General features: G+C 37.3%; 1 protein-coding gene and 1 long non-coding RNA gene across 3 annotated transcripts in view; both read right to left on the minus strand.

Annotated features, from left to right (window-relative positions):
• Nucleotides 1–245: 245 nt before the first annotated feature.
• LOC134669667 (uncharacterized) overlaps nucleotides 246–24,191 on the minus strand; it is a 254,006-nt gene continuing 230,060 nt past the window's right edge. Inside the window, exon 2 of the long non-coding RNA XR_010098927.1 lies at nucleotides 246–382. This is a non-coding gene — a long non-coding RNA (uncharacterized LOC134669667). The remainder of the gene's footprint in view (nucleotides 383–24,191) is intronic.
• The window catches only part of LOC134669652 (uncharacterized), a 183,738-nt gene continuing 183,441 nt past the window's right edge, over nucleotides 23,895–24,191 (minus strand). For both annotated transcript variants that reach the window (XR_010098926.1, XM_063527327.1), the window contains exon 7: nucleotides 23,895–24,169. Coding sequence is in view for 1 of the 2 variants with exons in the window: in XM_063527327.1 (XP_063383397.1) it covers nucleotides 23,982–24,169 (188 nt within the window). In the remaining variant the exon portion in view is untranslated. The remainder of the gene's footprint in view (nucleotides 24,170–24,191) is intronic.

The following is a 24,191-nucleotide window of genomic DNA, read 5'->3' on the forward strand; positions in this document are numbered from 1 at the left end:
GATTAATTATAGTAAAACAAAGAAGGTACTAAAAGATTGGAATATTTAAATCTTCGTAGCCAGCTTAAATTTATATTTACCTACTGCAGGAACTGCAGAAAAAATGTTACAACATATTATTAATGTCAACAACAAAAAGCGGCCAAGTGCGAGTCGGACTCGCTCGTGAAGGGTTCCTTACCAGCAAGTAACATAATAAAATTGCGGTTTACGTAAATCGTAAATTTTATTATGTTACTTGCTGGTGACGTATTAAAAAAAAACTACTTACCAGATCTCGTTCAAACCAATTTCCGGTGGAAGTTTGCATGGTAATGTACATCATATATTTTTTTTAGATTTTTCATTCTCTTATTTTAGAAGTTACAGAGGGGGGGGGGGACTCATTTTACCACTTTGGAAGTGTCTCTCGCGCAAACTATTCAGTTTAGAAAAAAATATATTAGAAACCTCAATATCATTTTTAAAGATCTATCCATAGACATCCCACACGTATGGGTTAGGTAACCCACCCGGCAACCTTCAAATCAAGAGTGAACAGGCACCTTCTGGGCGAGCTCGCTCCATCGTAGGCCACGTCTACGCCTCGGCTAGTCTGTGGCCATGAGTAAGCCCATTCATAAAAAAAAAAAAGGTGAAATAGTACATTTCGATGCTAGTGCGGAAGGTATGTCATTACTTCACGAGTACCGAGATATCTTGCCACGAGCCGCAGGCGAGTGGCAAGACTCGGGACGAGTGAAGAATGACATTTCCGCACGTGTATCGAACGACGTTTTTTAATACAGTTGCGAAAAAATAAGAAAAACATTGTTAATCGTACACTAAACAAAAGTGGTAACAGTGACAGCTCGCTTAGACGTCGTCTTTAAGTATATTATATCTATGGGCGTTTGGCAGCTATTCCGTTCCATTCAGTCAACTTATTAAGAACGGAATTTTCAATATTGAATATTAAAAAATAAACGTGTTATAATGATGTAGAGGTAAGTAATTAAATATGAAATATGTAATATTTTTCGTATTCTTACATTAACGGTAGGTGTTTATGCTGCTTACGACGTTTAAAGGAAACTAATATTAACACTCATCAATAAGTAGTCGTGAATTGGAACAAGTATAAATTTAAAAAAATTGGAAAAGTAAAAAGCACTAGTTCGAGATAACCAACTTTCCGCACGCTAAACAGCTACGTAAAGTAGCACTTTTTGAGCAAGTGTATTAAAAAAAACATTTTTGAGATTCAGTTGTAAGTATGGGGAACCCCCAAAATTTATTGTTTTTTTTTCTATTTTTGTGTGAAAATCTTAATGCGGTTCACAGAATACATCTACTTACCAAGTTTCAAGAGTATAGTTCTTATAGTTTCGGAAAAAAGTGGCTGTGCCATACACGGACAGACAGACAGACAGACGGACAGACATGACAAATCTATAAGGGTTCCGTTTTTTGCCATTTGGCTACGGAACCCTAAAAAGAAGAGAATAGACTATGATATAAAATTTGATTATTTATCACTATAAAAAGATATATTAGGTGTTCCTTCTTATTGAGATGCCATTACTATGTAGTCTTGCTTGGGATTACCTAATAAACATTTATTTGGTGTAAAAACAAGCATTCTTTCCTGTTTGCAGCCCTAATCCTAACAAAAATATCCTATAGAATACTCAATATTTTAGCAACTGCCAATTGACGGAATTTCAAAACATTTTAAACATGTGAACCCTCGTAATGGAAAGCGCTTTGTTGTCAAACGCAGCCTTCGATGAGAATATTCCATATGATATACCAACTAGGGCAGATTTTAAAACATCTGACGTAAATTGAAATGGTAAGTTTGGAGAACCCTAAATATGGGATAGAATATAAGTAATTAAATAATGAACTGAAATTTATATTATCAATACATAAGAAAATAGTGACGAAGTTCACCAGTGTCCGAGGCGGGAATCGAACCCGCGTCTTCAGCTTACGCGGCTGATGTCCTGACCACTAGACCGGTGGCCACGGCGCGGCGCGGCGCGCGGCGATGGTCCCCGTCCCAAATTCTCTGCTGTATGCTATCTTTAATTAATTAATCTAGAACCCGCGGGCATGGCGAGGGACGATGGCAAGCGCCCCGACGGGGTCACATTGGTGCCGTGGAAACTAGGTAGGGCCCTGGTGTGGGACGCAACGTGCGTAGATACCTTCGCACAGTCCCATATCCAGGCGACCCGCACCCAGGCCGGCGGCGCGGCTGACCAGGCCCAGGTTCTCAAGCGCCGCAAATATTCGTCCTTACTTAAGGACTACGAGTTTGCGGCGCTCGCGGTAGAGACACTGGGCCCTTAGTCAGCCAACATGCAGGCCTTTGTGAGGACCCCAGAGCTGGCGCGTATTTCTCGCAACGAATCGCCCTGGCGGTTCAGCGAGTAAACGCCGCCAGCGTCATGGGTACCATGCCACAGGCGGACCTACTAGAGGGGGTATTCTTTTTATAATTAGGTTTTTTATTTTATAGGTAAGTTTTTTTTTTAATTTTAGTATTAATTTTATTTTGTTTGTAGTTTTAGTTTATTTTAAAAGTTATTTTTTATTCAATATGTACATATTATTATTGAAAATAAAGAATTAATGTATAATCAGAAAAAAAAAATCTAGAATCCTGAGTAATTCTTTAAGTCAAATCTCGCAATTGATAGATTTAGAAATTTAACATTTCTATCTCGTAGTAATTTTAGCAAAAATGTATTAAATTAAAAATGGACGGTTTAAATTCGTTGGACACCTTAATTACGATCAGGTATTTTTAATTTTAACGAATAACTTAAACGTTTGAAACCAGTTTCTAAAATTTAATTAATGAATTGAGAGTTATTAACCGATTACAAAAAAAAACCGGGCAAGTGCGAGTCGGACTCGCGCACGAAGGGTCCCGTACCATAAGGGTCTCCCCAAATATATCGACGCGCATTCGGCAAAAGCCGATAGGAAAAAGCTTTATGTCCACGCAATAAGAGCGAAGAAGCCGACGACGCGTCGGCCGGCGCCGGCCGATGCGAGCCGACCCGAACGACGACTTTTTCGCTCTTATTGCGCGGACATAAAGCTTTTTCCTATCAGCTTTTGCCGAATGCGCGTCGATATATTTGGGGAGACCCTAATGCAAAAAACGGCAAAAAAAAAAAACGGTCACCCATCCAAGTACTGACCCCGCCCGACGTTGCTTAACTTCGGTCAAAAATCACGTTTGTTGTATGGGAGCCCCACTTAAATCTTTATTTTATTCTGTTTTTAGTATTTGTTGTTATAGCGGCAACAGAAATACATCATCTGTGAAAATTTCAACTGTCTAGCTATCACGGTTCGTGAGATACAACCTGGTGACAGACGGACGGACGGACGGACGGACAGCGAAGTCTTAGTAATAGGGTCCCGTTTTACCCTTTGGGTACGGAACCCTACAAAGAGTAGGTTCTCAATTCGTCGGAATCTTTTAGCTTCGATTCCACTATCGGCTCAACAGTTCAGTTATGTTGCAGTAGCAACAGGAGTGCAGTGAACATTAAAAAGCTTTTAATCAGAATAGGATTAATGTAGGTAATTTGTTATTCTTTTTCTCGTCTTAGCGTCAGCGCAACTACTTACTGCGCAGTGACGCTATTTTCCATAGCGCTCACTAGACGTCGACGCTCAAAAGACGCTAGTGTGGGGTAGGTAGCTCTAGAGATCAGGCTCCAATTACCCCCCGCTTTATTATCTCTCACACAGACCTTTAGGGTTATCAACAATTTTGATAACATCGAGCTATTGGGAAATGGGCTACTGTAAAATTTTAATAGCTTTAGATTAGAACGGGATTTATGTAATTAATTGTTAAAAAGTAAAATTTTCGGTTATCGGTTTCAAAACGGGGTTGTAATTCGGCTAAGTATTTTTTTTTTCTTTTAGTACTTATTCGTGAATTGTGTGGAACGATGAATAGGTAGGTATGAGTATGCCTCATCCTGGATCCATATGTGTCAAGCTCCAAATAACTCATTTAGAAATCGTTTTGATCTCAGGTGCACGTTCAAATTGGCTTAGTTGATAAGAGGTTTGAACGTTCTCTGTGCGTTAAATTTACGGTTACAGGTAGCGTTAGGTTACAGGGTACGCCCTCGTGCGAACAGCACGCGCTCTTTTGATCCCTTTGATTTCGACGTCGCAAGCTAACGTGACGTGCGCACTATGTAACCCGCACTGTTCTGTTATAATTATAATTATTTGTATATGTTTAGCATGCATATTGTTAACACATCAGTCGTCCTTTTACACTAAACCATACCAAGTATCTCATTAGTGCGACATCTATTTCTATTCGCCGGTATATCTGATTGTAATATTACAAACAGACTGGGACATCAAAAGCATCTTATATCTTAAGTGCTGATTTGCCAAAAAATTCCATTTTTTATATTCCGTCTCGTCTGGCCGGTGTAATAAGCGAGGGTTGAGCTGCGGTCAATGCGCTTGTAATACCATAAATTTATAAAAGGTTCAGTCACAATTTTATTGAAGTTTTAATCTGATAATCTCGTATAATCGGGTTGGTGACTCCTCTTTCATCTTTTGTGACTTTTTAGATAAGGTAAAAAAAAATATTTTCAAATTTTTAAACTTAAACGACTCCACGCGCCGCCGGTAGGTCCTTTTAGGTGCAATTCGTTCAAGTCCTTCTCCGAACGCAACTAGCTGAGCACTGGACGTTGGCCGTGCGTGCCCGAGATGACAGATATCATTATTATTGTATAGTAATAGATAAGTTCGATCAAAAAGAACAATAGCTATGCCCTTTTAGAAGAAATTTTCACGTTAATAGCTTTCACTTTAGATCTTGTAAAGTTTTTTCTATTGAACAAAATTTGAATAATCACTGTAATCAGGTTTCAAATCGATAAAGTTAATAGAGAAAGGCCTAAAACATATTGCTATTCATATTTTTGGCGATCGTATTATGATCTAAAAAAGCGTTATACCTATTCATGAATTGTTTCATAGTTTTAGTTAGACCAATAGTTCACAAATTAGAGAAATAGCCTATATAAGCGAAATGCATTTCAGGATAGACAGATAGAATACTCTTTATTGACACACCTCAGTAAAAAGATACAAAAAAAAGTACAATTGATTAAATGTTCAATTTTACGAGAAAATAAGATTGTGATTGTGATCTGATAATTTTAATGTTTTATCATCAATTTTCCCATTAAACTCCTTTCCGCGTTCGGAAGCCAAAGGGTGTAATATTATTTAAATTGTATGCACGTCACGTTAACCGTCGAGCAGATCGGGACACCGCATCACGCATATTTTATGGAAGGATTATTTTACATGGTGATGTGACAATGCCAGGATAAATAAATACCTATGGACGTCCGCTAGCTGGCGCGCGGTTGCACGGAGCGGGTGAGCGGGTTACATATAATTACCTATCATCATCATCATATCAGCCAGAGGAAGTCCACTGCTGGACATAGGCCTCCCCCAAAGAGTGACACAATGACCGGTCTTGCGCTACCCGCATCCAGCGGACTCCAGCGACCTTTACCAGGTCGTCAGTCCACCTTGTGTGTTGTTGTGTGTGCGTAATAACCTATGGTGTCACTCAAATGCAAAAAGGATTTTAAAACTTTTAGAATAAAATTAGAAAATTTGCGTTGTTATTACGGGACAATATTATGGTAGACAACATGGCATTTTCCATTAATGAATGTTTTATTTGACGCCTTGTTATAATACGGTTCTCGCGAGGCAATCTTTTTACAACAGGATAAATCATAAAAGCAATACAATCATTATATCCGTTTTCCGATCAATCCCAAACACATTACATGATTGAAGTCATCAATACAAAGTGATATCGCCATACAATGCTTTAGGGTCCCAGTAAACGAAAATAATGCATACATCAATTTATTTGAATACGTATTGTCACAGATACGGTTCGAGATCAGATGCTCAGAGTTCTTGTTACACTCGGGGCCCGATTCGGATTTTGAAATAGATATCTATTAGATATATTTTAGACATCACCAAGATACGATGAAGATATGTTTAAGATCTACTGCCGTATTCTAACTTAAACATATTCACGTACTAGATCCATTCTAGATACGTTATAGTTTAGATATCAACTAGTTCTTTTTTGCAGCGCAATTCGGGCAACCAATGTCACTTTTACGTTAGATAGAGTAAGATATCTATTTGTATTATAAATGCGTATTATATTGTTTTTACCCGACTATGGCAAAATAGGATGTTTATTATTTTGAACAGTATTATGATTGGAGAATATTTCCTTTCTCTAATGTTACCCTTCTTCTGTCTCCAGTTAGCCTACTTGACGGTACTGCAAATAAAAATAAGGATTCTGTTAGGCACGCCCCGCATACCTTCGTTCGTTTGTTCGTAACGTAAGTCCTAACTCTTCAAAAGAGTTTAGTTCGCGTGTCACACGACACACGTTCCATGCGTAACGATACAGGGTTATTAAACTGAGACGGTTCTGCTTCGCTACTGGACCTACCCCAAGGATCACCACAACATGCGGTTGCTATCCAACGGTTTCTTGCAATCTTCAAACTTTCTGTCTCGCACGAAGTTTCACGGTATTTCCGGACAGTCACGACCTTCAAGAAAAGAGCGTACCTATAGGCTGGCAACGCACTTACAACCCCACTGGTTTGCGGGTGTCCATGGGCTAGGGTAATTGCTTACCAAGTTTTGACAAGATCACTGGACCACCTTAAATATTACGGACCTTCTCTGGCTGCGCCCACACGAACCACAAAAACTGTGGAGCTTAGGGAAAAAATAAGATGATTCATTCCAGCAAACTAAATTATCTCAAAAATTTTAGACCATGTGACCAGGGACCGGCAGAGCCTAATAAATTCTTCCGTTCTGTATACCGATGCCGTTCTGTCAAACATCAATGCTTTCAATGCTAGCCACAGTGCACCGATGAAACTCAAACGAGCCACTGAATTGCGTATTCAAGTCACAATACCTTGGCACATTTCGGTGCGGCGACGTCTACAAAACAACGCCGTGTATTTACACTTTACACACCGTGCATGACTACGGAATTCAGCAAATCCCTGGCCTTGTTGGTATTCCAATGATTTTCGAGTTCAACGGATTTCCTGTCGACTCGAAAACCAAAGTAAGTGTTGCATTAGCTTACACAAAGCTGCTACGAACGTTGAGGCCAGAGTCTCAGTTTGCTAGAGTTTTGAACGATTCGAGTTGTGAAACACAACCCTTTGCTTACGTAGCTTTAGTAAACAGTCACGTACCTAATGGTCGTAAATGATCCTTATAATAATAAGTAGTAGGTTTATTTTTTAAGAATAAAACCGTGTGAAATGATATAACAAAGATTATTTTGTGAGCAATTTTATTCCAGAAATTCAGAAACAGACCGACATCATCAAATTGTCAATCTTTTGATGAACTTTACAAATTGACGATACTTATTTCCAAACTCAATATACCCTTTGCAGAGAGTACTTGTAGTTAAAAATTGTCTTGTTACTACCAAACATGAAGAACATAATAATTATTCATGTGTATTAGGTATCAATTATCCTACATTATCGCACTTGTATCGTAAAATAACTAACTATTAATGCATACATTTAAGTTCGCAATGTACGAAAAATATTGAGCGTACAATTCTGTATAAATATTAATTCTCTTGTTTTATCAATTCTAATTTAAACACACAATTCTGTACTAGACACTTTTATTAATTACTTACATATTAATACGATTTTAATTGTGAATCGTTAACCCGAAATGCTAAGTGGTTTTTACTTCGAGCACTTTTCAATGAGCCTCGAACCGGCGGAGCAGATAATTGACTTGTTAGCATATGACATGTGAGGTAACGAGAATAGGAGAATTTGAAAGCTGTTTTGACATACAAAATGCTAATATAATGTAAATAAATAAGATGAATAGCAATTTACTTCTAGATCGAGTTATAGAGGTAGGTATATATTCAATTCAATTCAAATGTACCTACTTTATTCGTGTAGGCCTAGTATAGGTAGATATAGTTATATGTTAGGTATGAATAATATTGGACACAATATGTTATAACCAAAACCTAGTCGCGCGCAAATATGCTGTCTTCGGTGAGTGATACATATTTGCGCCATTTGGCGTAGAGACTCTGGGACCGTGGGGGCCTAGCGCAAAAGCCTTATTTAAGGAAATGTCCCAGCGTCTCATCGACACCACAGGTGACCAGAGGGCTGGCAGCTACCTCGGCCAGAGAATAAGCCTGGCCATCCAAAAAGGAAACGCTGCCAGCCTCCTGGGCACCATAACAAACGAAGGTGACCTGGGGAGCATTTTTTATTTATAAGTTCTGTTAAATTTTAATTTTAATGTTGTTTTTATTATCACTTTATTTGTTATTGGTAAATAAATCAAACCTAGTTAAATAAATAAATGTAAGGTAAATGAGCAAAATCACAATATTTGCATACAAAAAAAATATTAAAAAATAGAAGACCTCATAGATTTCAAATTAAGGTTTTTAGCTATATGGTTTTAGTGTTAGCGTAGTTTTATTTAATTTAGTTATTGTAAGGATCAATTTATTATTAAGTTTTATGTAACTACATAATTTGTATTTAACGTGACACCATCCCTTGTCAATGATAGTTAAGCGCCATCACATAAGTGCTTTTATTAAGCGAATGTCTTTTTCCTCAGCTCTACACAAAACAGCACATTACATCATTCATTGGTTCCGCAAGAATGAGGAAAGTTTGTATCCCTTTTTGCTAGTTAGCGAACAAGGGCAGAAAATGATGTGTTTAACGAGCGAAACAACGGTATTATCATCAAACCGTAACCACAGTGTAAAAAGTAACAGTGGACCGACGCCTTTGATGTTTGCATAAATGCTGACACCGCACAAGAACACAAGTTGTCACAGACTTTGACACAACTGCCCAAAAATTACAAACATTTCAAATAAGATACGCTAGCCCTGTAAGTAGTACCGAGCTACTGTAATGTAATTATTATTAGCTAATGGCGATGTATGTATGCAGCTCGGGTGCGCGCGATCCAGCCCTCGCCACCTGACTGACTATCATTTAGATATAATTTTGATGTCACAATGTAAGTCCGAATTGGCCTCCGAAACTCTCTGGCTTATTGGATATTATTTTCTGCTTACTTTGGACATTCTACGTCTGTTACCAATCTATTGTTCTAATACAAATAGATTGCTTAAATTAGTTTATTTTAAGTTTTTTTTCTTTTACTTAAAGAGTTTTTGTAAGGATTTTATTTTAGTTTTCCTTTTTATTAAAAGTGTTTAAGTTAGAAGTAAATGTTGGTTTAGAATTTGTATTGCGTCTTTTTTGATATACGCATTTAAAATTAGGAGCAATAACAATAAGTTATTATTAATTTAAAGTTTCAGCTTTCTAGTATACCTACTTTATTAAAAAAATAACCCGTGTTCTATTCTACACCCTCATAATTATGACTCACAATTAATCAATAATTATACTGTCATTATCCTCCTAGCGTTGTCCCAGCATTATTGCCACGGCTCACTTAGGAGCCTGGGGTCCGCAATCTAATCCCAAAATTAGACATAGACTGCCATCTGACCTTCCATCCCAGAGGAAACTAAGCCATAGGATTAGTCTAGTACTCGTACGATGTTTTTGATGTCTCGACGCTAGGCGACCAGACTACTACTTATAGGGACCGTGCGCGTTGGAAGGTCTGCCATCTTGTGTGGCCTGAATCGGAAACATAAACATGTACATTTCCAAAGCAAGTGCTACCATCTACCGTTCTCGTACGTTTATTGTGCATAGTAGGATCTGCCATCTTTTGGGAGACGTCGGAAGCATATACTTCTCATTTACGCCTCGCGACAAAAAAATTACGGCTCCTGTGCTGCCCCCTAGAGCTCATGCATATTCTGAATGTAATAAAGCTATTATCAGCTAAGTCGATCAAGCAGTTTCGGGAGCAAGCACTCGTGAATTATGCGCCATAATATTCTCGTTATTATGCACAAAGCATGCCATTATGCTATAAATACAGAATATTCACTATAATATATAATAAGAGGAATATTGTGGACAAGAAATGCTAATTATTGAGAGACGAGCGAACACAAAACAACAATAATAAAAAACAGTCACACACAAACCTATGTAGCTTCGATTGTATAGGAGCGGCTTTTAAGCGGCGGATTTGTGTGACCCGTAAGAGTCCGGAGCAAGCTCGGCCAAATTTCACATTCCCATGCAAACAAAGTTTCATTCTCATTTTAAAACTACGTATTGGATGGTGGATCTTTGTATAATTAATATTTAATGACATGAGGTATATTTATGCCTGTAATTAGTTTATATAACTTTAGCTTATGAAACAAACAAAAAAGAGCAAAAAGAAGTTTTGTATGAAAAAATTTAATACGCTGTATGTATTAGAGCAATCTAGCTAGTCGTTTTAAAATAAGAGCGTAAATACGTTTGTATGGAGAACCGAGCTTGCTGCGAACCCTTAAAATCAGCTTTGTATGAATTTTATAGCGAACAGCCGGTCCATTTATTAATTTTACACCAAAACTAATAGAACAACACAGCAAGGTAATTTATTTTGTATAGTTTCGGCATCACAACAGCAGTTACATTTTAGTTTCTGTTTTATTCGTGTCGATTGTTACATTTGATAAACGACTGTTCAACAAAATGCTCCTGCTATATTTTTCGTGTTTCGAAACTGTGGCAATATTTTTAAGTTTGACATTTAGAGTATGACAGAACAAAAGGATGGTGGATACAAACCACAGGCCTAGAATGTACAACATTGCCTGTCACATATCAAATCGACCGACGAAAATATGCGACCAAAATTGGAATGATGTTATTTTTTTTGTATACGCGTTAGTAGTTAGTGGCAACTTCATTGGTTCATGTATTGTACCGTACTGTAAGTATTATAGTATTGTACCGTCTGTGCCCAAATAAACATTAAAACATGTCATTGGAAGTATTGAATTCAGAAATATAATGTGATTGCGTAAATTATTAGTTTTTGTAACAGTATATTCTAAGATATAATCACTCACAGTCCCATAGTTTTATTTATCGATCCACTATCCATACATTTGGGTTCATAATATATAAGCGGCCGTTACAGTTGATAGACTAAAGCTGCGAAAAATCACGTGAATATTTCCATACATTATAATGAAGTTTCAATCGGCGTTTTTCATCAACCATTGTCATCTTGGCTAGTCCCCCAGGTGATTGACCGAAAGGCCTTTTTATTCTCAACAACCTTCACTTCAATATATGAGCCGCATGATCCGCATAATCCGCGGCCCACAGTGTATCGCAATGAACAAATTGCCGGCCGTATCGAGTTACGGCAGCGCACCTGGGCTCCGGAATAGGTTTTCTGGATGGAACTTTTTATGTGCTTTCACTCTGAAACATGTCAGTGAAGTACCATTAGTAACCAATATTTAATTCAAAATTTCGATAACCAAAACAAAACTTAGTCAGATGGCCACAAATGCAAATCAGCAGTTTGCTTGCTGTAAGATTTTTGCAATTTTTTTTAAATAGTTTTTAAGATGTTCAAATTGTTTTCCTCCTCAAAATGTATTGCAAAAATCCAACCTTAAAATAAATAGTATTCAATTTTTTTAAGCTAAATAAAAATAACCGTCACAAATCCTACCTAGCTTAAATATCCCCATCATATCACACTTGCAGCGTTACCACGATGAATGGCCAGCGAGATCAGTATTGGACCAGGTACGGTCCAGATCGAGGGTCGCACCCCCTGTCCTCGGCCGCCGACCCAAATCCCTAACGATTTCCTTATTATTAAATTTTAGTGTCTTTCTACACACCTTACCTTACCAACAACTACCTTATTTATATATAAATAATAATTAAATCTACGAGTACGTATAACAGAGTAGCCATATCACATCACTCATTCAGTGAATGCGTTTTTCCAATAAACCTTATATCCTTCTCTCTTAATTCGACAAAATGTATCCCCACACGACAGCTGAGCTGACAGTTGTGACAAATGATATTTGTCGCGCTAGCACTTCTCATGTCCCTGAGAAAATGTCATGGAAGATTGACGATAAACGACACTCCAAGAAAAAAATACGTCATAATAAGAAAGGCTTTAGAAAAAAAAGATGACCATGACTTATTTCGTGGGTTGAGTTAGGTCGGGTAGTGTGGTTGTGTCAGCTTCGTTTGGTAGATTAAGGTGACATTCAGATTACGACATCACAGCAGCAGCGTTACTCAAAATTGGCTACATGGCCCGCAAATAGATGAAAACCTCTAAAAACTTGTCACCTGCAGCCAGAAATTGTCCAAAACTTATTGACATTATAGAACAAGAGCCCAATAAGTAAGGACAGAAATTTTCCACGCCTCAGTCAACATCAATTCAATATTGTCAGAGCTGCCGAGAATCGGAATCGCTGGCGGAACGGAAATAAGGCTGAAATTTCAAAAATTTACTATGTTCGTCCCTACCACTCGAAAATTCCAAGTTCGTTCTTCAAATTCCGATTTCAGCGGTATCTGTGGCGATCCACAATTCTCATCATTCAGATAAAGAATGGAAAGTCATCAGTGACAAGTGATCAAGTCATGTCAACAATACCACTTGTTAGTATGTAGTATATTGTCCAGTCACATCAACTTTGTAATGAGACGAGTTTGTACGAATTGCCCGTTGCACTATCAAGATAATAGTCTCAGATTCACGTTCCTATGTCTTGCTGGTTCCATTATTCAGATGGACTACTGGATCCAAAGCTGGTGATAGAGAAAAGTCATATTCCCTATTTCGGGCCACCTACTGTATCGGCCTGTCAGTTGTTCGGAGCTGTCAAAATTTTTGTTCTAAAGCAGGCCTATACCGTCCGGCGGACTGTATTAATCAGTGGGCCCCTATACGTCGGCGTGCAGTTCCCGTACAAGTTGCAGTCGGGTTGCAGTCCGTCTGTGCCGGCCCTTCAAGTTAGGATATATCTTAATATCAACCAACGCTGACCACGAATGCTGCAAAGGGTCCGAAACGTCGTGATGTATTATTACGTTCATTATTCTGGTATAACCCGGAAAATAGTTTTGTTTCATAAGTACTACATATATATATACTCAATAATAATATTAAGGTATAAGTTAGACCTAGAAAAGTCTGCAGCGTTTTTGATAGCGTTATTTAAATACGTCATAATTTCATAGAAGTTTGTCGTTTAAAATAACACTTGCACTGCGTGGTCTATCAATATCGCTGCAGACTTTTCTTGATCGAACTTCTATACCGAGTGTGGCCTGTAAGACGAGCAAATAATTAAAACATAGATTGTACTCCTCAAACGGTGACACTTTTATTCAACAACTTTTAAAAATTATGAAGAATTTAGACTCCCTATTTTTCATACAAAATAAATATTATCTTCAATGGACGCCATCGCCACGCCATATCATTGTGATTGACGTTGCTTGTCACGTCTTAAACATAACAAAATTCGCAATACATTGCGTCTTACAATAAACTTTAAAGTGTATTAAAAATCAAACCACACGTCAGTATGAGGCACACCCGGTATATATCTTTGTAATCTACATATTATCAATGTTAATTAACATTTAATTACTCCAACTAGATTGTAATATGAAAATTAATGGGAACTGTGCAGAACCCTTGCTAATGATTGCCGAGTTCCCTAAATGTAGATTGAACCGTTATCGACAAGACGTGACCTACGTAAAGGGCTGTGACACAGACGGCGGAACAGATACATCAGTGTTTGTAGTTATTATGTAAAGGTTAATGAACGACTTAATGGTACCTACATTTGTAATTAGTGAAGAAGAAGAAAATATACAGAACGATCGAGAGACCTGATGTAATGTATGGATCAGAATGCTGAGCGACGAAAGTAGCGGATGAAAGAAGAGTGCACGCAGCGGAAATGAGAATGCTGAGATGGATGTGTGGAGTGACAAGAAAGAATCGGATTAAGAATGAGTATATAAGAGGAAGTTTGTATGTAGCTCCAGTAACGGAGAAAATGAGGAGTACTAGGATAGCATGGTATGGGTATGTAATGAAGAGGGATGAATGCCACATAGCAAAAGAATGTTAGGGATGAAAGTTGATGGACGGAGAAGGCATGGTAGACCCAAAAAACGATGGATGGATTGTGTCAACGAGGATATGAGAATGAAAGGAGTGAGTGCTGAGGACACGAAAGACAGACATGGAAGAGAAAAACATGTTGTGCCGACCCCACATAACGTGGGATAAGGGCAGGGGAAAGAGTGGTATTTAGGTACCCTTTATTTTAAGTATGTTTCGCAGGTGCTTATTGAAAGGAATAACAAGTACAGTAGCCAATTAGTGCAAAATGAAAACAAGACTGATAGGATTAATGAATAATTTTCCTACTGCATACAATATTCTCTAATATTAGCGATATATTATATCGAGCGCCTTAAGTATGTGCCTTGAATTTTGCTGTTATTGTCTGACACCAATGCTAAGTTGAATTCCTTTGGGAGACTTGATAATTTACATAACCTCATTAACTTCGCATTTTATAAATAGCACTCCGTCTTCTTTGCGTTTGATTGATCCCGCAAACCTTGCAGTTACATACACTTCAATGTAATTACAAATATTACCGCATCTGTTATTTAATTTCTGTGTCTTGTCAAATGCTTCAAGTGAGATCTATTTCAACAAATTCATTATTTAGTTCGAAATAATTGAGTAGGTAAAGTTGCGGTTTCAATTGACTTTCGTCTTTTAGATTTTAAATTAACTCTTGGAAATTTCGAGACAAATTAGAAATTTGGAATGTGGCTTGTGCTCACCAATTCTTAAATCTTTCTGACCAAGTAATTATTTTGCAGCTCTACTTCATAAACGTCTACTAAAGTTGACAAGCGGATAGTAATCGTTTGTCCCTTCCCGACGTATTGGTATGATGGAAAGGGACAAACGATTATTATCAGCTACTAAAGTTGACAAGCTGATAAACGTCTACGTTTATGAATAAGGGGAAACAGATAAAATTATAACAGGAGCAGATCGATATTGGTCATAATGTTGACCGTTTGTGAATTGATTGCTGAACAAGAGAGTTGCAGAGCTCGAGTTTTATTATTGTCAGTACATTTGTAGGTGTGCTGTCCAAATTATTTAAAGATATTTTTTGCGAGTCATTTAATTACTTCCCGATATTTAAACCGTATTCACTTGGAACAAAGTTGCATTTATTTTGTTTCGTTTTTCAAGCAAATTAGAATCATTTCTATTTCCTGCACTATAGGTTCAAATTTCAGTGGCAAATATTGGAATTTTCATTTGAATGGCTAGGAGGTTAAATTATTTTATGCATTCTCGCTTCATATTTCTCGTATCTTCTCCAACCTTGTCCTTGGCATAATCATTATATCGATGGGGTGTGACCCCACCCCACCTAGTCCTTAGAGCATTTAAATAACTGGACTGGAATCGTAACGTACTTAGTCATGTCAGATATAAACGTCAGTCCATACATGTATACACGTTGTGCAAGGTTTTCGGCAGAAAAGTAAGCTCTTAAAGGCGACGCCGGTTATTAAATGCTCTAAGCCCTAATTTCACAAAGATTTATTAAACCATAAGTATATCGGTTTAAGTTTTAATATCACAGCTTCGTTCCACACTATAATATAAACACTAGATGCTGTTATGAATTTCTCAAGAGTAGGTAATATCCAAGGATAATCTGAAACTAAATATTACATCGAAGTCAGTATAAAGCCAATTTATGTTGACAGCGAAACACGAGAATGCCACGGTCTGTGAAGTAAGCCTTAAATTTACTGTAAAGTACACAGCAGACGAGAAATTGAGACGCCTCAAGGCACAAACGATTTGCAAAATCACTACACCTTATAAAACAAAGTTTCTCGCCGCGCTTGTCTGTTTTTGTGTTTGTATGTTGGCTATAAACTCAAAAACTACTGAATGGATTTACATGCCATTTTCACCTATCAAATCAACCCGTTTGAAGCCGGGGCGGGTCGCTAGAAACTATTAAATTAAAAATTTAAGCTTATCATAAGATGTTTAACAATTTTATTTCAAAACAAGCCTTGACATAATTTTGGCAATAACTCTCCTTTTGCGTTGCCGTAGTCGGGTAAAAGGAGCGTATACTTTTCAAACTGCTGGATCGAATTTTATCATACATAACTAATAACCACTACTGCAAAGCGACTTGCTTTAATGTAAAAAAATCCATCTGTTTGAGAGCTACAATGCCACAGTCAGACACACAAACAGACATTGGCATCAAACTTATAACAACCCTCTTTTTGCGTCAGGGTATTCAATTCTATCAATGGCACTTGGTATCATTCCAATTTTGGTCGCACTACTGATATCAGCAAGCAATTTTGTACCATAACGCTCTGCGATTGTTGCGCCATTTAGGGACCTAACTATATTGGCTATTAAATACTTACGCTATAGCTTTTCCAATTTAGCAAGAACCCTAAATGGCATAAAATCCCGTGTGGTGACCGTACATTGCAGATAATTATATTTAGTACGAGGATCGCCTTCTGCTTCTGCTTGCACCACACTACAAGAGAGTGGCTCCTACCTAGCGAGCATCAAAGCATTGTGTTGAGCCCACTTAGTTGCTGTGGCTTTAGTACTAACGAATAGCGCAAAACAACCGTCCCGTAATTGTTAATTACTTTAGTTAGAAAGCAGGTGTATTATAGGCTAGTGTACTTACCTACTGCAGTGCTAAGAAATAATGAAAAATGCTACCTACTCTGTGTTTAATTTATAATAATAAATTATACAGAAAGATTCATGAGACGTGAGCAGGACTAATCCTGCACACTCAGTAACTGATAATTGATCGATCACCGTCGTATTTAGGTGAAACAACCACACTTTTACCTATTTTTTTAATTTTTGGCTAGGGCTATTTTAATTCTTTACAATCATGGTCACCCTACAAGACCTAATTAATAAACATAAAACCTCTTTAACCGTAATGACAGCATTATGATTACGAAAAAAATAAACTGTCAAACTTGAGTGAGATACGAGTTTTCAAAAGTAACCAGACCGTGATGACATTCAATTTGACACAGAATATCGGTAGTTTAGTATTCTAATTGTAGGGTGACCATGCATGTCGCAAATAAATTAATAACTTTTTTTTCAACACGACTAGAAAATTAACGTTAACCTCACTAATACTGATAGGTACGAAACAGTTGCTTATAATTTACGAAATGCGCAGTGTTAGCCCTGCTCACGTCTCCTGAATCATCCTGTATATGAATGTATTTGTTTGTATGCCGCGTTAAGAGTCTCACGAACTCTTTCTTCTGGCCTAGTGGGTAGTGAAGCCGATGGTCCTGGGTTCGAATCCCGGTAAGGGCATTTATTTGTTTGATGTACACAGATATTTGTTCCTGAGTCATGGGTTTTTTATATGTATTTAAGTATTTAAAAATATTATATATATATCGTAGTCTAAGTACCCACAACACGAGCCTTTATTGAGCTTACTGTGGGACTTAGTCAATTTGTGCAATAATGTCGTATAATATTTATTTATTTATAACGAAAAGCTAAAAGAACATGGAACTTCGTACGGATATTTAAGTATAATAGATATATCTATGTCTGGTATTAGATTTTCTTGCTAAAAATTGTAATATAAATAAAATAGAGCGTGCGGATTTTTGAAGTGAAAACTTCTTTAGCGGCGCTGAGCACTTTTTGAGGCGGGGAAAAAATAATAAACTCGATTCAGCGTAACGCGTAACGTAACGCTGGCGTCATGTGTGACGGACAATGTTATTCACCAAAGAACTTTAGTCACAACGTATCATAATCAGGTCAATTATTTAAAACTGAACTTTTATATTAAGTAATAAAGCTCAATGTTCTAATCTTGTACGGGCTGAAATACGAGGATCTCACAGTTACATTCTAACTTTATATCACTCAAATATAGTTCAATAAAGCTACATCTTGATGAAATCGCTAATAAAAGTGAACTCTAGTACTGGTGAATAAAACTCAAAATATCATGACCAAATATATTTAGATGCGACGTCTGCAAGGTAACTTTACAATTTCTATTCGAATTTTAAACAATAACGCTACAAATTTAACCTCACTGACCAGCAATTTCGGAACTAAAGTTTTTCAATAGAAAGGAGGATGGGTCAATTATACATGCTGCAGACATTTTGGACTAGTCATTGAGTTTTCACTTCTATCGGCATTCCCGGAGTGCAACCCGTTGTTTTTTTTATGCAGAAGGTTTACTCGCTCTATTTTTTTTATTACAATTTCTAGGAATCAATCATGAAAACTAGTTCGCGGTGGCTAATACGTTCGTGTGACTATTAAACGAAATATATAAAAAAATCAGTAACTAATATAAAAGTAAACTATCTAACTATAATTGTGGTGTAAAGGAAATAAAGGATTTAATACCCGAAATGTCATACCATTACGTTATTTTTTATTAAAAGTCTAATTACTAGGTACCTACCTACTTTGTTTTATCTTTGACTATTCTACGCGATCGTTCGAACTCAGAGCATTAAATATTCATAGGCTCAATCTAATTACCAAAATTACAGACGGTTAGATCCTTTTTAGGGTTCCGTACCCAAAGCGTAAAACGGGACCCTATTACTAAGACTTCGCTGTCCGTCCGTCCGTCCGTCCGTCCGTCTGTCACCAGGCTGTATCTCACGAACCGTGATACAACGTGAACAGTTGAAATTTTCACAGATGATGTATTTCTGTTGCCGCTATAACAACAAATACTAAAAACAGAATAAAATAAAGATTTAAATGGGGCTCCCATACAACAAACGTGATTTTTGACCAAAGTTAAGCAACGTCGGGAGGGGTCGTACTTGGATGGGTGACCATTTTTTTTATGCTTTTTTTTTGCATTATGGTACGGAACCCTTCGTGCGCGAGTCCAACTCGCACTTGCCCGGTTTTTAAAATTGGATTACGAGTAGAATCACTTTAAATAATAGTTGGAAATGAAATATTAATTAAACATAATTTCTGTCTCCCGGTCAAAGTAAAGGTTATTGAAAAATATTGAACTATTATTACTTACGTTCAGAATCGGCACAGAGAACCAGTATTTTACGCCATGAGTTGATGTTGTTTTGACATTAAACCATAGAAGCGAAACGTAAGCGCCATGAATTATATGCCCCTATACAGGGTGGAAAGATAAACCGGGCCCTCGGGGGAAGCATCCTTAAATCCTTAAGCTGGCTCATTTTACTTAAAGGAAACATTCCTTTATTTTTAAAAAGAAACAAAACTGCATTCAAAGTATTTTTCTTTTTTTCTTCATTTTGGCTAGTCTAAAAAAATCTTAAGTACAAAATATTAGATTTTGTGGATATTTTGTACGACAGACGAGTGTAAGACCTAATGTTTCTTGGAGAAATGTTATCATTAACATTAACTGTATCGACTAATAGAATAAAATTGCGAGTTTTTATTTTTTTGATAAAAATATCAAAAACTAAAAAGTCGATTCGAGTCCCGGGCGAGGCAAGCGAGTTTTAGAAAATCTTTGAATTCAATTTTGTTTCTTTTTAAAAATAAAGGAATGTCTCCTTTGAGTAAAATGAACCAGCTTAAGGATTTAAGGTAGTTTCCCTCTAGGGCCCGACTTATCTTTCCACCCGGTATAATGTCAATGGACACAGATATATTATGTTTATCCATTATACATATATAGGTATAATCATGTAGACCCGGGTATGTCCTTAAACTACGTCCAAGACCACCGGTGGACGGGCAGCAGTGTCCCTCAAATTCGGTGTACTCGACTGCGAGCGCCAACCCGCCTGCCAAGCGTGGCGATTATGGCATTCACCCCCCATAAAGGCGAGGCCTATGTTCAGCAATATGTCAATCATCAACGTCTCATGGCAGAGATGTTGATGATTGACATATATGGGGACATGGCACATATAATACGCGCATAGCGTTGCCTCAATCAAACTTCGAAGCGAGGTGCGCATCGGACGCAGTGTGCCATACCCCTTAAAAACCACGTTCATGACTGTCACCTGTGTCGCCGCGCTGAATACAAATGCGGTAACACAATAATTCCCTCCTCACTTTGATTTCAGTTCGTGACTTCATCTTAAGAGGCTTCGCCACTGCCGGCTGGTCTACAAAAGGTGGCTTAATTTGTTATTGGTTATTGTACAGTCACCTAGTACGTTGGCATTCTTTGTGTAAATGTAAGATATTATTGCAAGCTAACGTGGGATTTGAACCCACATCTTGGTCAAATATTCCAAAACTTTGTAAATTCTAAGAACGATTCCGGAACGACAGACCAGACACATAAAAGTTATCCTCTGTGAGAAGACACATACTTACCTGATGCGCGTTTTATTTTTTTTAATATCACTTTATTGTAATTTGGACCTTGAAGGACTATCATAAAGCTTAAGTTCGTATAAAAAAAGTCAGTTTTTGTAAAGTCGCAAATAGTTTAGAAGTGAACGAGTGATACAAGTAGGTATAACTAATCGTGTTTAACAGTTGACTAGCCATCACCCGCCCCGGCTTCGCACGGGTAAACCTTAACAAATTTTGTACTTAAACGTTCCTCAATAATTTCTCTATTGATAGCTGAAAAACGCATGAGGAACCGTTCAAACAACAGACAGACGCGGTGGGGGACTTTGTTTTATAAGATGTAGTGATAAATTTAGCGAATCTGTCAGTATCAATAGTGACGTTTGTAGATATGATTAAAATTAATACAAAACCCAATTAAACCTTTGTATGGACCACCTGATTCCAGTCACTTTTCACAATACTCTGCGACATTAGGTTGGTACTCGGGGTTGGTACGATGAACATTATTAAATAGTCGGAGTACGGAGCGAGTTTACTACAGTTTTAATGGAGTCGAGGTAGCTCCGTTTATTATTTAGAATGCTGTTTATGCTCAGGGTTTAGTCTTGCTGTGATCTTGCGATTATTCATTCAGCTTTAAGTAAGGTAATCACAATTATAAATATGCGCTTTGTGTAGAAATCATAGCATAAATTCACGTACTTACCTAAAATATACCAACTGTCGAATCGAAACTCGTCCTATTCAATTTGGTAACTGTAAAAATACAAATACATACCCTTTTTTGCAAATAAATAATTTGTTTGTTTGTTAATATAAAAAATACATACCTATAGGTAGAGCTCTGGTGGCCTAGCGGTAAGAGCGTGCGACTTTCAATTTGGAGGTCGCGGGTTCAAACCCCGGCTCGTACCAATGAGTTTTTCGGAACTTATTTATGTACGAAATATCATTTGATATTTACCAGTCGCTTTTCGGTGAAGGAAAACATCGTGAGGAAACCGGACTAATCCCAATAAGGCCTAGTTTACCCTCTGGGTTGGAAGGTCAGATGGCAGTCGCTTTCGTAAAGACTAGTGCCTACGCCAATTCTTGGGATTAGTTGCCAAGCGGACTCCCATGAGCCGTTGAAAAATGCCGGGACAACGCGAGGAAGATGATGATACCTATAAGGTAGTATAGGGGCATTCCACGAGACTGTCGCTTACATAACGCAATTCTTCTAATACTTCTGGAAATGCTGAGTAAGCGATATTGGGTCAGGTAATATTTCATGACGTGGCTAACAAATTGGCAGTATATTCTCGAGATTCACGTATTTTATTGAGGTAGCTGCCATACAAGGCAAAAGCGTTATGTAAGCGACAGTCTCTGGAATGCCCCTATATTACATAGCCTACCTATGTATGGACACCGGGTATGGTTGTCTCAGGGGTTGGTTGTCACAGCAGCCATAAGAAACAATTAAACGTACGAACAAATTCATCTACCGGTGTCAAAAGATCGCAAGAGGCCACCTTAAAATTACGTACATAATTAATTAATAAGTCGATGAACTTTTTCGTTCCTTTAGTGGTTTATTATGTCCGCTGTGACAACCAACCTCTGTGACAACGATACCCGGTCTTCCTTACCTAGAGTATTTTATCGCCTGTTTTTTAATGATTTATTTAAACTTTATTGCACAAAACATAAAAATAATGTACAAATGGCGGACTTAATGCCTAATGGTAAATGATAATATATGATATTAGAGCTTACCGTGGGGCTTAGTCAATTTGTGTAAAAATGTCCTATAATATTTATTTATTATTATTTATTTATGTATATTGTTAGAACTGCTATCACTTGTACTTGGAATACGATAAAATCTCAATGAAAGTCACATGAAGTTCAAAAAATCGTGTAAGTAATAATATTAGAGTTGTCCACCAAGTTAATAACTTCGGCATGACATTTGCAATGACAAATTGTAGCAATGTAGCAAAGTCAAATTTCTAAAAAAATATGACGTTAGTCACACCATTTTCACTTAATTCTGTTGAAATCGATGCAATCTTAGCTTAAAGACGGACTCAAGTCAAATTTTGTATCTATTAGCTAAAATTATATTATTGAATAAAGAGTTGTTTTATAACAGCAACATTTGTCACGAATATTTTTAGCAATAAACTAAATTTAATTAGCAAGCCAAACCCAGCGTTCTGTAAAAAAACTCAATTAACTATGCAGCACAGTATAACGGTTTAGTAAATTTACATTTTGAATTTAATTTACACGCTTGTAGTCGAGTTTGTGAGCATTCAGTTATTGAGCGGAGTGGCTTCAGAGTGGAATAAGCATTGCAATTAGGTACAGAAAATATAGAAATTATATTTAAATTTCTGTAAAATGTTGTCTTGAAATGGAATTTTCGCTTCCTTATGTGTAATGCTAATTTATACTTTTCTTTTAGTACTACAAGAATAAAATAACTACCAACTTAGCAAATTATATTATTACATTCCCAATTAATGCTGCTGTTTATTATTTTTCCTACCCAAAAAATAAAAAGTTAGTACATTATCTCAATTAAATAAAAATAAATTAATTAATGGTGGGTTCCTTCTATCTACATATATCGAATGGTGTAGCGGTCCAAGAAAAAAATATCGCTTCGGGAAAAGGATGGTACGACCATGCGTCTTTGTTTTGCTGGCGTTGGTGGTTGATGGCTGGCAGATGTTGGCTCCCAAAATTTATGCATGCCTCCTGGTATTGCGCAAACTCGGATTACATGCACTTATGACCAAATTAAGCTAATAAAACGGTTTCCAGCTTACTGAGAATTCAGTACACAAAACGCTTTTCTGGGTCTGATTTAATTGACCCACTTTCTAATAACCTACTCAAACCTAAGAGCATTTAATAACTGGATTCGCCTTTAAGAGCTTACCCCTCTGCCGAAAAACTTGCACAATTGTGCAAACTTTTGTATGGACTGACATGGCTAGGTATTTGTACGTTACGTACAAATCATGTAGAAATAGCAATACATTTGACATCCCCTCCCCCGCAAAAATCGGCAGACTGTTTCGTACAGAAAATTACAGCCATGACGTCTCCAGTTACTAAATGCTGTAACAGCCGTATTCGAACAATGAGATACGTCAAATACTTAGATATTGAAACGATATGGATTGGATATGTCAGTGTCAAACAAGTGTCAAAATTGACGTTTTTGTTTGAAGAAACGTCAATTTTGACACTTGTTTGACACTGACATATCTAATCCATATCGTTTCCAGATCTATTAATTGACTTATCCTAAAGTTAAGGTAAGGTAAGACTCAAACATAAGTTATTAGGTTACCACACTAAAATAAAACAACAAAACGTAGTTATAATGAAATTTTATTTCCCCGTAACCGTTAATTATAATATTTATTAAATAATCTCTTAATTTATTTACACAATATTATTTATCACGTGGGTAGTACCATAACATTTTCGTTCGATGGGCCCTCCGTCACGCAGACTAGTGATGCGACGAGCAACGGCGTTAACGACGTTATGTCGTACGTTATAACGGTTAACGTTATTAACGCTATCGTTATTGTGGTTGCGGAAACCGGGTGGTGTGCTGACCCGGCGTGCAGCTCGGCTAGGCTTTCTTCTGGAACAAGGTAAATTGT

The sequence above is a fragment of the Cydia fagiglandana genome, chromosome 12 (genome assembly GCF_963556715.1).
Source record: "Cydia fagiglandana chromosome 12, ilCydFagi1.1, whole genome shotgun sequence".
In the NCBI taxonomy this organism is placed as follows: domain Eukaryota; kingdom Metazoa; phylum Arthropoda; class Insecta; order Lepidoptera; family Tortricidae; genus Cydia; species Cydia fagiglandana.